At 40.1% G+C, this 13,504-nt stretch overlaps 1 protein-coding gene across 2 annotated transcripts in view; it reads left to right on the top strand.

Annotated features, from left to right (window-relative positions):
• Nucleotides 1-294: 294 nt before the first annotated feature.
• The window catches only part of BRD7 (bromodomain containing 7), a 33,804-nt gene continuing 20,594 nt past the window's right edge, over nt 295-13,504 (top strand). For both annotated transcript variants that reach the window (XM_004693559.2, XM_004693558.2), the window contains exons 1-3: nt 295-523; nt 10,950-11,079; nt 11,381-11,438. In XM_004693559.2, coding sequence (XP_004693616.1) covers nt 11,422-11,438 — 17 coding nt within the window. In that variant the 5' untranslated portion in view covers nt 295-523; nt 10,950-11,079; nt 11,381-11,421. The remainder of the gene's footprint in view (nt 524-10,949; nt 11,080-11,380; nt 11,439-13,504) is intronic.

The raw sequence follows: 13,504 nt of genomic DNA, 5'->3' as shown, positions 1-13,504 counted from the left end.
CCGAGAGACCCAGGCCCCAGGCCCACGGAGGGCGCGGCCCGCCGGAGCGACCCCGGCCCCGGGGGGAGCGGGTTCGAACCTGGGCTCCGGGAAGGGCGGGGGGGGCTCTCGTAGGGCGTCGAGTCACGACCCCGACTGGCCCGGGCGCGTTCGGGGCACCCGCTTGGCGAGTGCCGGTCATTCAACAGGTGCTTTGGTGGGGCGCCCACTGCGCGCCCCCAGCCTCCCGGCGCGCTCTGCCCGCCGTCCCGCTGCCCGGCCGAGACCGCCCGCCGCGCCCCGCCTTTAACCGCGGCGCCCTCCTTTTGTTTAAGAGTATGTGGAGAAGCCCCTGAAGCTGGTCCTCAAAGTGGGAGGTAACGAAGTCACCGAGCTCTCCACCGGCAGCTCGGGGCACGATTCCAGCCTCTTCGAAGACAAGAACGACCATGACAAACACAAGGACAGAAAGCGGAAAAAGAGAAAGAAAGGAGAGAAGCAGGTGCCAGGGGAGGAAAAGGGGAGAAAGCGCAGGCGAGTCAAGGTAAGAGACCTGACGCGGGGCTCCGCCTTTGCTGGTGGCACCCCTTTCTGAGCAGCCCCGCTTCTGAAAGGACCCTGAAATCTGACTTGTTTTGAGGAGGAGCAGGGCAGAGTAGAAATAGGAATCCTCGGGGAATTTCAGCAAAGCTTTGTAATTTTACTCTTAAGACCTCACGCTTAAGGCGAGTGAAGTGCAAAGTTCTCCGATTTTCAAGAGCTGCCTTAGAGTGCTTCTTCCATCTAGGAAGAGAAAAGGTGCTTAAATGGAGAAGGATGAAAAAGAGGGGGGACAGGTGGAAGGAGGGAGCAGTTGGAAGCAGGCATTCACAGCAAAGGTGATCCATTGCATTCCAGTTGGTTCTAAAGTGAATACAGTGGCAAATAGCTAATGAATGAGCTGCTAACGGCTTTTGAAACAAAGCTTGAGTCTATCAAAGAAAAGGTTTGATCAGAGTCCTTTGCGGAGTATGATAACCAGTAATCAGAGTAAGTTTTTTCTTAAGCATTTGCAGCAAACAGAAAACATGATGTGCTAAATAATCATAGTTCATTTCTTTCTGAGAATGATCACCTGTGTGCCTGGAATTCTAGATTTCTGCTGCATGGGAGTTAGCCTGTCATTAAGTGGCTTGTTCTCTCAATCTTGAACATAGATGTCTGCCCATTAGTTTTCTAGTTTGTCTTCTGTATACAGTAGTTCTGTTCCTTGTGCTTTAAATACAGTGGGAAGTCCCAGAATGGTAGAGATTCTCCGTGGAATTTCTTAACCCTTATTCCTTTCTGCCCCAGTTTTTGTAGTCTTTGACTAGACCGTGACAACATGTAGAACTATCTGAGATTTCTCTTTTCCTTCCTCCATTATAAATGCCATGTATGTGTATAATTTTCTTTTAAAGAAATCAAGTGGTTCAGTAGTGGGAAGTGGGAGAGTTTCCCTCGGTCCCTCATAGTCTCCCTGTGCAGCAGTGACTTGTTTTGTTTTGTTTTGAATTATTTCAGTAAATTAATTCATAAATCTAGTTTGAGAAAGTCCACAGTGTTCCCTGACTTTTACCACTAAAGTGACCTCCACCCTGGAATTTTACCTCCCAAACTTAGCTTTTTCTTTGGAGGTTTATCTCCGGTCTCAATGTAGGTTTCTCCACACTTTAATGATCTGTCAGCTTGCGTGTTTTACTGACACTGCAGGAGGCGCTCCCCAGCTTCCTTCCTTTCTCCCACTGTGTACACGTGCACAGCCCGCACCTCAGCCAGCAGTCAGTGTCTGTCCTGGACAGATGTGCTACACAAATACAGGTCTGAATTTGGTTGAGCGCCTAATTGCTTTCATTGCTTGTTTTGCACTGCTTCTCCCCAGGAGTTCCATTTTCACATGGTCAAATATTCTTTCTGAGACTTCTGCTTGTAGCCCCTTCTCATGCTCTGGTGCCTTCCTCCCTGTTCTGGTGCCATACTAACTAACGAGGAACTTCCCAAGAAGGCGTTCCTCAGAGGAATATTTTTGCAAGTGTTTCATGTTTGAAAAACTTTTAATTCTGCCCTGGTTTAAGTATGTAATTAGATAAAAAGAGATTTTCTCCCAGCATTTTTAAAGCTTTGTTCTGTTGTTCTTTGGCTTCCAGATGTGCTGTTGAGAAATTTGTTGCCATTCTGATGCTTACTCCATTGTTCATAAGTAATGTTTGCCCTCTTGATTTTTTTAGACTCTTCCCGCTCTGTCTTCCCTGCACTGTATCACAGCGAGTGCTTGCGCCTTGAGCTCTAAGATGTGTGCCTGAAGCATTTCTGATAGAACATTCCCTGCACTACCTCTTTTCTCTGGAGCCCCTGCCTTTCGGCGTTTGGAGAACTGGTCTTCTAAATTGCTTGGGTTTTCTCTCCTCTTTTCCTTCTCTTTGTTTTCTTGCAGTCTTCTTTCAAGGAGAGTTCTTCTGACTCTGCAGTGGAGTTTTAATTTTCGTTCTTATATTTTGAGTTTCCAAGAACTCTTTGTTGTGCTCTAAGTCCTGCCCTTCTTTTCTGCATGCAATGTCTTATTTCTCTGAGACTATTGATTGAAGTTTTTTTGCTGTCTTTAAAGTTTTCTTTGTTGCCTGCATTGTCTGTTTCCCCTCAGTTCTTCAATTTGTTTGATTTCCTTTGCTAAAAGCATCCTTTAGTTGTCTGTTAAAGCTTTGTAGTCTGCTTGTATTTAAACATGCAGCAAAAAAAAATTTAGAACTAGATTAAATGCTTTGTGCCTAGACAGAGTTTATCTTCATGTGGAGTCACTAAGAGAGACTTGGTTATTTTGTTGGGAATCCCCCCTCAAAATCTCTGTGCTGCAGGTATTTCTCTGGGCTTTTCAGTTTCTCCAAAGGAAAATCCTCTCCTCCTGAGAAGGCTTAACATGGATGACAGTATTTCAGGATCCAGCAGGGGAAGGAGGCTGGAGGTCTCAGTCCTCTGCCTTCAGGCAGCATCTCTCCCCACTCTGGCTAGTGTCCAGGTCCGGAGACTCTTGTGTCCGCAAGTTCTAAGCTTTTCAGGATTCTAGGGCTTGAACTTCTCTCATAGGTGTTCACCTCTTTGCTTGCAGGAGGTATCCTGCTTTCTCAGTTCTGCAGACTCTCCCTCTTCCATATCCCAAGTGTATTGACATCTCTTGTTCACAGTGGTGTCTTCTGCGCCATTTGTCCCTGCCCTCGTCTCCTTTATCTAGACATTGCACTAACCCCTTCTAAACTATTTCTGGTTTTCATTATGGCAGTTAGCACTGTAGTGCAGCCTTTATATTCGTATACTTAATCTCTTATTTTATCAGTTCTTTTACTGACTGCACTGTATTTGGTTATGTTGATTACCATGTTTGATTTCATATAATATTACAGTTTTAAAAGATTTATTTATACATACAGAACTGGGGTACAGGCTAGAAATGCAGGGGCAGTGAGGGGCTTCACCAGAGACAGAGTGGGGAAGCAGAATAGACAGATCAACAAAGTCCACTGCTGAGGGGAGCAGCAGGTGGGTCAGGAGAGGTCTGCCATGCCCTGTGGTCACCTCTGGAGTCAAGGATTGAACTCATGCTGAAATGGCTACGGCTGGCTTGTAGTGCTGCACTTTAACCAGCGGCGCCACCAGGGAGGGCCTATTTCATATAATATATTTTTAAGTCACAAATTCCTCACCATATGTACACCTTTGCACACTTTTATAAATAAGACTTCAGGGAGGGTAGGTTCCTGAAAGTCCTCCCTTGTCCCAGTCATTCTGTCCTTTCTTGACTCTGCCTATAAATAGTGTTAGCCACCAGTATATTTTGATGCTATTGCAAATTAAGATGCTTTTGCATCTGTGGTCTCATTTGGACACAATACCCTGCAGTAAGACAGGCTGAGGTGGTTTCCATTTTACAAGAGTTAAAGTAGAAACTCGAGAAGTAGAGAGAGTTTGTCTAGGATCCTGCTTCTCTAGGGGTAGGTTTAGAGGCCTAGGGACATTTTAGATTCCCTGGGGTCTTGTCATTTGTTCCCTAGAGGCTGTTTGAATCATCCTTTGTTTCTGGCCAGATGGAGGATGGAAAAGGGATGGTAGAGTGGGGAGGGTTTTCTTTTGCAGGTCCTTGTCTAGGGAGGGCAGCTTGAGAAGCAGTTGCTGTGAAGGTCTCTTCTTGGGAAAAGTCAACTGCATGGCAACTGTGGGCCTAGGAAGGGCTAGGATGTATGTGGCCCTGAGAACTCCACCATATCCATGCGGCAGGAAGGAGGAAGGTGGAAGAAAAGGTTAGAATTGCTCTCCCTCTTACTAAGACTGAATTATACTGCATTGTGTGCATCCAACAAAACCACATTTTGTTTATCCATTAGTCCATTAATGGACATTTAATTTGTTTCTGCTTTTTGATAGAAGCATTAAATAATACTGCTATGAACATGGATGTACGAATATCTCTTCAGGAAACACCTTTCAGTTCCTTTGAATATCTATCTAAAAATAGAATTTCTGGATCATACTGTCTTTTTGATATAGATGAGAAAACTAAGGTTAAGTGACTTGCACAAGATCACACAGTCAGTGCCAGAACAAGAATTCATTTGCTACTCTTAAGAGGCCTTAAAATCTGAAAAAATGTTCAAATGGGCATCTTTCTCACAGTACACAGAAGAATAAAATCAGTCCCCTAACAGGTAGCATTCTAGTTCTGAGGCTCCAGATTGCTTGGAGGTAGGGGGCAATCACAGAAGACGTTGCTCAAGAAGTATTATTACCAGTGGCCTTTCAGAATACATGTTCAGTCAACATGATACCCCTGTATGCTCTGGACTACCCCTGCAGCACAGTGGGAATAGTTTCCTGGCACAATAAATTTGCATTTTAATATAAAAGGTCATGTGTGAAGTTGTGGGTATTATACTTTATAGACTAAGCTATTTTCAAAGGTGATCTGGCAACTCAATTTTTATTTACATGCGGACTTGACAAACAGCCCAGAGTAGAATATAACATCCTTGCATAGAGATTTGGAGGGAGGAAGTACACATACAACAGAGGATTAAGAACAATAGCATGAAGGTGGGCAAGTATGAGGGTGTTTGGAGATAGTCACAAAATACATAAAAGGGGAGTATAGGGTTAGCTCTCAAAGGCAGCGGTCAAAATAGGAAGTTGAAACTTGAGTATGTGGATGGAGTCAGAAACTTTCTGAGGGAAAAGATAATAGACTTTGTGCATCGGTTATATTAATCTGTTGCAGTACCTAACAGATATTGGAGGGCAGAGTCCTGGTGTAAGACCTACTTGGAGGGCTTTTCACTAACATAGCTCAAATGAGAGGTCTTAATTCCTGTATTGAAATTCAAACCTGTACTTCTAAAAAGCATAACCTATCTCAGGTTCTTTAACAGCTTTGCAAGTCAACTTCAGGTTTAGATGCTCATAGACATAGTCCCAGCACTTAGGGATATTATGAGAATATAGTAAAGTGGTCATTGAAAAAAAAGTTTTTAATAAAAAGCATTAGGATATTATATAGGATATTATTTTTAAAAGGTAAGGTTAAGTAAAGTTTTTATTGACAATTAAGTTCATATAAAATGAATGCAGTTAGCACCTGTTAAAGTGGTGTCCTAGGTCCAAGGGACAATACATATTCATAAAAGCTAACATTTGAATGTTTACTGTGTGCTAGGTAAATACTATTCTAAGTTCTGTTTTTTGTATGAATTCCTTGACTTCAAGGGACTTAACTTTCTTTCCTTATAGAAAGCGAAGTACTTTTTTCAGTCTTGCCTTCGCACCAAGTTCTTTATGTTACTATTTTCTTACAAATAGTACTGTGAAATAGCTTCCTGTGAATGCGTTATTGCTGAGTTGAGGCATAGAGGACGAGGTAGCTTATAACTAGAGAGGAGAAAGGATGATAATCATTAAGCAAAATTGGGATTTTCTCAAAACAGTTCTTTTGACTTTTTGGTATGACATCTGCACACGTAGGATCTCAGAGCTGCTGTGGTTTATCTGAATTGGAAGAAAATCCTCTTCCTCCTGCCCCACCTTACTGTTCGTGTATCTCTCCCAGAAAAATCTTCCCAGCAAAGGAAGGACTCCAAGTAGTGCAGGAAAGCAGGCTATTTATTTGTTTATTTATTCAACATTTACCAGATTTTATATATATATATTATATGTTATGCTCTATATTGGGCTCAAATGAAGATGATAAAATAACAGTTCCTGGGCCCTCCCTGGTAGTGCAGCAGGTTAAAGCACAACACTAAGAAGCTAAAGACACTTCAGCATGAGTTCGATCCCCACCCCAGAGGTGATCCACATGGCGAGGTAGACCTCAACTGACCCGCCCGCTGTTCCTCTCAGCAATGTACTTCATCATTCGGCCACTCTGTCTCTGGTGAAGCCTCTCACCACCCCTGCACCTCTGGCCTATACCCCAGTTCTGTATGCACAAATAAATCTTAAAACACACACACACACAATCACCTAAAGCAAAGAAAATGAAGGGGTAGATAAGCAGCTAGGACTACATCAAATTAAAAAGCTGTACAGCAAAAGAGACATTAGCCAAAACAAAGAGACACCCCACTAATGGGGAGAAAATTTTTGCACACAGTACAAACAAGGGACTGGTCACAGATCTACAGAGAGCTAACAAGGTTCAGCAAAAACAGTAAACAACCCAAGTCAAAAAATGGACAGAAGAGCTGAAGTCACTTTTCCAAAGAAGAAATGCAAATGGCCAACAGACATGAAAAAATACTCAGTTTCACTTGTAATCAGAGAAATGCAAATCAAAATCACAATGAGATACCACCTTACACCAGTGAGAATGGCACATATTTAAAAAACTAGCAACAGCAAATGTTGGCAAGGATGTGGAGAAAAAGGAATTCTCCTACACGGCTTGTGGTAATACCAACTGGTCCAACCACTATGGAAAGCTGTGTGGAGAATAATCAAGCTACTAAAAATGGAGCTTCCATATGGTCCAGTTTAACTCCTAGGACTCTACCCAAAGGACACCTGCACCCCTATGTTTATTACAGCATAATTTACAATAGGTAAGCTATGAAAATAACCCAAATGCCCAAAAATAGATGACTGAATCAAGAAGATGTGGTATATTAATACAAAGGAATAATACTCGGCAAACAAAAAGGATAAGTGCATGCCCTTTGCAGCAACGTGGCTGGAGCTGGAAGGGATTATGTTCAGTGAAATAAGCCAGAAAGAAAAAAAATATTGAAAGGTAATAGGAGGAATGTAATAGGAGGAATGTAGAGGAAACAAATAAGGCAACAGGGGGAAAAAAGTAACTATAATGTAAATCATCAGGCATCTATAGATCAGAGACATTCTGTGGGGGAGGACAGGAGTGGGAAGAGCACAAGAGACTATGGTGATGGTGCACAGGTGAATTGGTGGTGGGAGTTTCATGGGGAAATACAATGTACAAAATCAAAGGATGAGGTAATAAATAGATATTTAAAAATAAAAACAAAACTCAAAAAAAAAACTAATCCTCTGAGGTATTTATTATTAATCTGTTTTAAAGGTGAGAAAATTAACCCTCCCCCCCCAAAAAAAAAATCACTCTTCATCTTTATAAAATGGCAAAACAGAATTTGAACTCATTTCATAAATTAAAATCCTCTTCCTTGGCTACCTGAAGTTAATTGACTCTGTTATTTTTATTTCATTTTCTGCATATAATGGACAGAACACTGACTCTCAATCAGAGCCATATTCTGCTTTTGCAGCTCTGTTTTCTTTCAGTAAGTGACCTTCGTGATAGGATTTTATAATATATTCTTTTATATATACGTTATACTATTAGCGTCCTCATGTCGATTTATCTTTTCAGTAGCAAATATTCTGTTTGTATTCACTTTTAAAACATCTACTAGTGCACTGTGAATTATTAAAAGGAAAATTAGAAGGTTGGTGTCAAAATTTTAGGTGAAGAAAGACCTGTGGCCATCAAAGCCTCTTGCTCTTTAAAAGCTACTGAGCCAAAATGGGGGTAACTTATTCAAGGTGACCTTCAAGTTGATCTTTGACACTAACACGTTACATTGTCTCCATTCCCTTTAGGGTTGTTCCCAAATGTATGTTTTTACAGTATGTATGTTTTTCTCTTGGATTCCCTAACCTGGCATGCTCTTTCCTTTTGCCATACCTAATAGTTCCTATAGGCCCGCTAACTTGATAAAGGTACTAAGTAGCGGTCATTGACAGAGGAATCTTCCTTTGGTACCTTTTCAGCTTTTCTGTTTGACTATCTCATTTGACCTTCTTAAGTAAACTCAGTAGTAAAAAGCTGTATTTTGCAGGTGATAAGGAAACCTAATGAGAAAATAAATGAATTGCCTGCAAACGTCATAGAGTGTATTAAGGATGAAACTGGACCTAGAATTTAAGCCTCTAGAACATGGGCCAGCAAATTGGCCAGTATCACCTGATTTTGTAAATAAAGTTTTATTGGAGCACACCTTATGGACTGCAAAGCCTAAATAGTTATCTGCCCATTTACAAAATAAGTTTGTGCAGGCCTATTCTGGACTCCTCCTGGTACTGTATGTGAGTCTAGTTCTGTCAAACTGCCCTCTCAACAATTTGATTTAAGAGAGTGGGAGCTGTCTGGGGTCTTTTTCATTTAACAGATATCTGCCAATCTTCAAAAGGTTTATGCAACTTTTTCTGGGCAAAAAATACCAGACTTTGCACAGCTAAAAATTACAGAATACGGCCCTCCCTGGTGGCGCAGCGGGTTAAGGCACTGCACTGAGAAACTAAAGCCACTTCCGCATGAGTTTGATCCCCGCCTGCCCCGGAGGTGACCACATGGCGTGGCAGACCTCTCCTGGCCCGCCCGCTGCTCCCCTCAGCAGTGGACTTCATCGATCTGCCTGTTCTGCTTCCTGCTCTGTCTCTGGTGAATCCTTTCACCCTCTGCATCTCTGGCCTGTACCCCAGTTCTGTATGAATAAATAAATAAATCTTTTTAAAAAAAAAATTACAGAATACGCCATGAGGGTATTAAAAAAAAAATAGGTACAATGAATTTAATAACTGCTGAAGTTCACAGTGAACATAGTTTAAACATGGTTCTCTGGAACTTTTTGAAGCAATCATATTCTATATTAGATGCTTTGGTCTCAGCATAGAGTGAAACTCTGTGTCACTTACCTTCAGTGATCCCCATACTGCAGTACCCACTTCACCTAGAAACTTGCTAGAAATACAGATTCTCAGGCTCTACTCGACCTGCTGTGTCAGTTATTCTAGGAACAGGACCTAGACTGTTTTAACAGGTGATTGTGGTGGCACTCTGAAGCTTGAGAACTAGCATACGACCTCAGAATTTACATTTTTAACAAATTCCTAGATAATGCTGTTGATCTAGAGGCCACACTTGGAAAACATTGCTCTGAATACTACAACAGAAAACCGGGACATGGGTAGGAAGGTAGTTTTCTTAATTGATAAGGCCTTCGGAGTATTATACATGTTAGGGATAACTTTAGTTTACTAGTTTATCTTTCTGTAAATATTCCATGATTTATTAAGCTACTTTCTTTTTGATAGGGATTGAGTAGTTCCTAAAGTTTTATCATTTTGAAGAATACTGTATTGAGTATTCTTGTATATGTCTCTGTTGTACTGTGTGAAAGAAAATTTCTCTAGCCTACATGCCCAGAGGTAGAATTTGTGAGAAAGATAAAGGCATTTTCAGCTTTAAGTAAATAGTGCTGATGACTTTCCGAGTGGCTGTATGTTAACTCGCCAGTCCACAAGGTATGACCCCCCCCCCCAAGCAGAATTTCTCTACATTTTTGGTAGAACCTGACATTTGCGAACATTTTAACTTTTGCCAATTAGAGAGCTTTGAGATGCCTACTAGTTTTTAAACTTGTAATTCCCAGAATTCTAGAGAACTCATTTAGCAGCTTTTTCCTGTTCCTTCACAATTGGGATTTCTTCTGTGAGTTGCCTGTGAGATCCTTTACCCATTTTCCGTTATTTCCCTTTTTACATGAATTTATAGGTGTTCTTTCCGTAATTTTTGCTAATACTTTATAAGTTACTTGTATTTCAGATACCAGTTTTCCCTCAGTTGAGAGTTTTAGCTTTATGGATAAGAAAATCTACTCTTGATTGATAAAATACTTCTCTCTGAAGTTTGACAGTTTTGCTTCATATATCTAAGTCTTGATTTGGAATTTACTTGTGTGTATGGTATATGATAAAGATCCAATTTTATTTTCCTTTTTCATAAAATAACCTGTGGTCCCAACACTCCCTTTTTGTCACTGATTGATCATGCCACCTCTGATAGACCGTGACTTTCTCTGCATGGCTATGTTTCTGGATTCTGTGACGTGCTGTATGTATTTGTCTAGTCCCATGTGCGCTCACATCATCTTAGTTATCACTGTATATAAACACCTACTATAGACCGATGAATGTCTTACTCGGACCTTTCTCAAAGCTGTTCTGACTGTTCTTGATCATTCACTTACAATTTTCACTGGCATTACATCTTATCTGTAAGTTTCTTTTGGAGAAATGTCTTAAAGTTCATAAACACAGTTAATCTTCTTTATGTACATATTTCCCTGTAACCTTTCAGTGTTGTTTCATAAATTTCCCCAAAATATCTTGGCAAAATTTATTAGGTTGATTTCTAGATGCATTACCTGGCTCTTGTGAATAGCAGTTTTCTAATTGGTTGTTCTACTGCAGAAGCACTTTGCCCTACTCCATGAGACTGTTAAGCTCTCTTCTTCCAGTAGATGGCGATAAAATTAATGAAGATTTCATCAGGGATTATTTTCTTTGCAAAAGTATTCTTTTTCAATGAAATTAAAATGACTTGTTTTAAAGATATTGACTCCAGAGTATCTCTAAATTATCTCTCTTTGTATATTTAGGAGGATAAAAGGAAGCGAGATCGGGACCGTGTGGAGAATGAGGCAGAAAAAGATCTTCAGTGTCAGGCCCCTATAAGATTAGACTTGCCCCCTGAGAAGCCTCTTGCCAGCTCTTTAGCCAAACAAGAAGGTTGGTATAACTTTGATTAGCTGCCCTTAATGAGAAGGTTGAAGCTATTTTAAGAGTCACAGCCAGGGAAAATGGTTGGGTTTCTAAAGTTAAATTTTTTAAGTTATTTCTCTTACTGCATAAGTACCTTAAATTAGCTTCTTCAGTTTTGAACTTATGTTCTCATATTTCAATATTTATAAGTGTAATTTCTGTATAAGGTAACTTCATAGTAAATATGCTAAAATCACATAGATAATGAGTTAATACTCTCTAGGTTTTTCCTTTTAATAATGCTCTTTTCTTTCTTTTTCCCTTTCAGAGGTAGAACAGACACCCCTTCAAGAAGCTTTGAATCAACTAATGAGACAATTACAGAGGTAGATGCTTTTTTCAGTATTTTATAGAATTCAGTAATTTAATTATTTAAAACTACATTTTGCGATATAATTCAAATGTACTTGATTTTAAAGTGAATGATAAGGGGGACCTCCTTGGTGACGCAAGGGGTTAAGACATAGCACTGTGATGCTATCTGTGGCCACTGCAGCACAAGTTTAGTCCCTGGCCAGGAGGGTGGCCCACATGATGCCGCTGACCTCTCTTGGTTCCCCACTGTTCCCTCAGATCAGTAGGTCTGTTCTGTTCCCCGCTTTGTCTCTGGTGAATCCTCTCACTCACCTGCCACACCTCTGACCTACACCCAGGCTCTTGTATGGGGTGTGTTTCCTTGTATTTATTTAAATTATAAATCTTTAAAAAAAAAATAAAACTAAGGTGAATGATAAACATGCTTGACAATAGAAGTACTCCAAGAAACTGACTTTTAGATGTTCTCATTTAGTTTGTTTTAACTGGCAACTTGAGTCATTACATAATATTTTTAATATCAGATCTTTTTAAAGTAACCTCTGATGCTAAAGCTCTAACCCAAGAGAAAACAATAGATATTTTTATTTTGCTGATAGATGAAAATATTTTCTGTGTGATGTTTATGCTATGGTTATTCAAAGACCATTAAATCTAGATAAAGAAAAAAATGCCAATAATATGATTTGTAGCCCCCTTTTAAATACAGAAAATTATTTTTTAAATTTCAGTATATTACACTAGTGTTCATAAAATGAAAAATAGTTAAATTTTTATTTAAATATTTATTGTGCGGGGCCGTCCCTGGTAAGGGGTTAAAGCGCAGCACTATGAAGCTCTCCACAGCCACTGCAGCAAGAGTTGGATCCCTGGCCAGGGAGCTGACCCACAGGGCACAGCAGACCTCTCCTGCTTCCCCAGTGCTCCCCTCAGTCCACCTGTTCTGCTCCTCACTCTTGTCTCTAGTGAATCCTCTCATCCATTGCACCTCTGGCCTGTATCCCAGCTCTTATATGCTTAAATAAATCTTTTTATAAAAAAATATTTATTTTGCCACCTCTTTACTCAGAATTGCATTTTCAATTCAGAAACATTTACACTTTTTTGGAGAGGATTCATAACGAGGATATAAACTCCAATAATGGCCTTTCTTCTCACTGAAGTATACTTAGATGTCCTCCCCAGAACACACCGTAAATAATGTTTTAAGATAAAGCCTGTAGTGCTAGCTGTATCTGACACCTGTTCAGATTTGTAATTTAACCAGAAGTTAGTGTTCACTCTTCCTTTTTGGTATTAGATTAGTTGAATAAATTTTATATCTTCAGTATGCTCAAATAAGTCATTTCTTGTGAAGCGAATGTGTAAATATTGGCATTCCATCTCAGCTAGAATTTAGAACTAGAAAGTGTTTTAGCTGACTTCTAATTTTATTCCTTTTACCATAGACTAGAGTGATACCATCTTAAAAGAAATATACATAATAGTGTTTCTTTTGGTCCAAGGATTTTCACATTGCTCAGACATTTTGGTAATTAAAATCTAGAGTCACAGTCTAATGAAGAAAATTCACCCCAAAGAGATCGTCCAGCCATGATTAGTTGTTATTCACAATAAGTACTTTGGACAGCACTCATTTGGCTATAAGTGGGGTTTTTGCTTATTCTCATTAGCTTATTTACTCTTCCTGCTTAGGGATACCTGTGGGAAGAACAAAGGCAAATTGACATAAATTTAAGCTCAGACGCTGGCTCTTCAGTTTTGTCAGAATGATTTGGCCAGTCTAAACCTTAGTATCTGCATTTCCACATGAGGGTACCATCGCCTTGATGACTTGTGAGGATTACCCAGAAAATACATGAAGTACCTAATACTGGGCCTAGCACATGGTCAGAGCCTTTTAAAAGTCGCTGCTGTTACATTCTTATACCACTTTTATTGTGATTATTTGGAGTAAGAAAATGGTATATCTTATTTCCAGAGGGGGAAAAAACCAGAAAAGTGAATTAATAATATGGAGCAGTAATTCTGAAGCCTGTCAAATACCAGTGCCAAATAAATACCAGACCAGCACTCA

The sequence above is a fragment of the Condylura cristata genome, unplaced genomic scaffold (assembly GCF_000260355.1).
Source record: "Condylura cristata isolate star-nosed mole 26May11 unplaced genomic scaffold, ConCri1.0 scaffold00039, whole genome shotgun sequence".
Classification (NCBI taxonomy): domain Eukaryota; kingdom Metazoa; phylum Chordata; class Mammalia; order Eulipotyphla; family Talpidae; genus Condylura; species Condylura cristata.
Note: the sequence above shows the minus strand (reverse complement) of the source record. Positions and strands in the feature narration are given on the sequence as shown.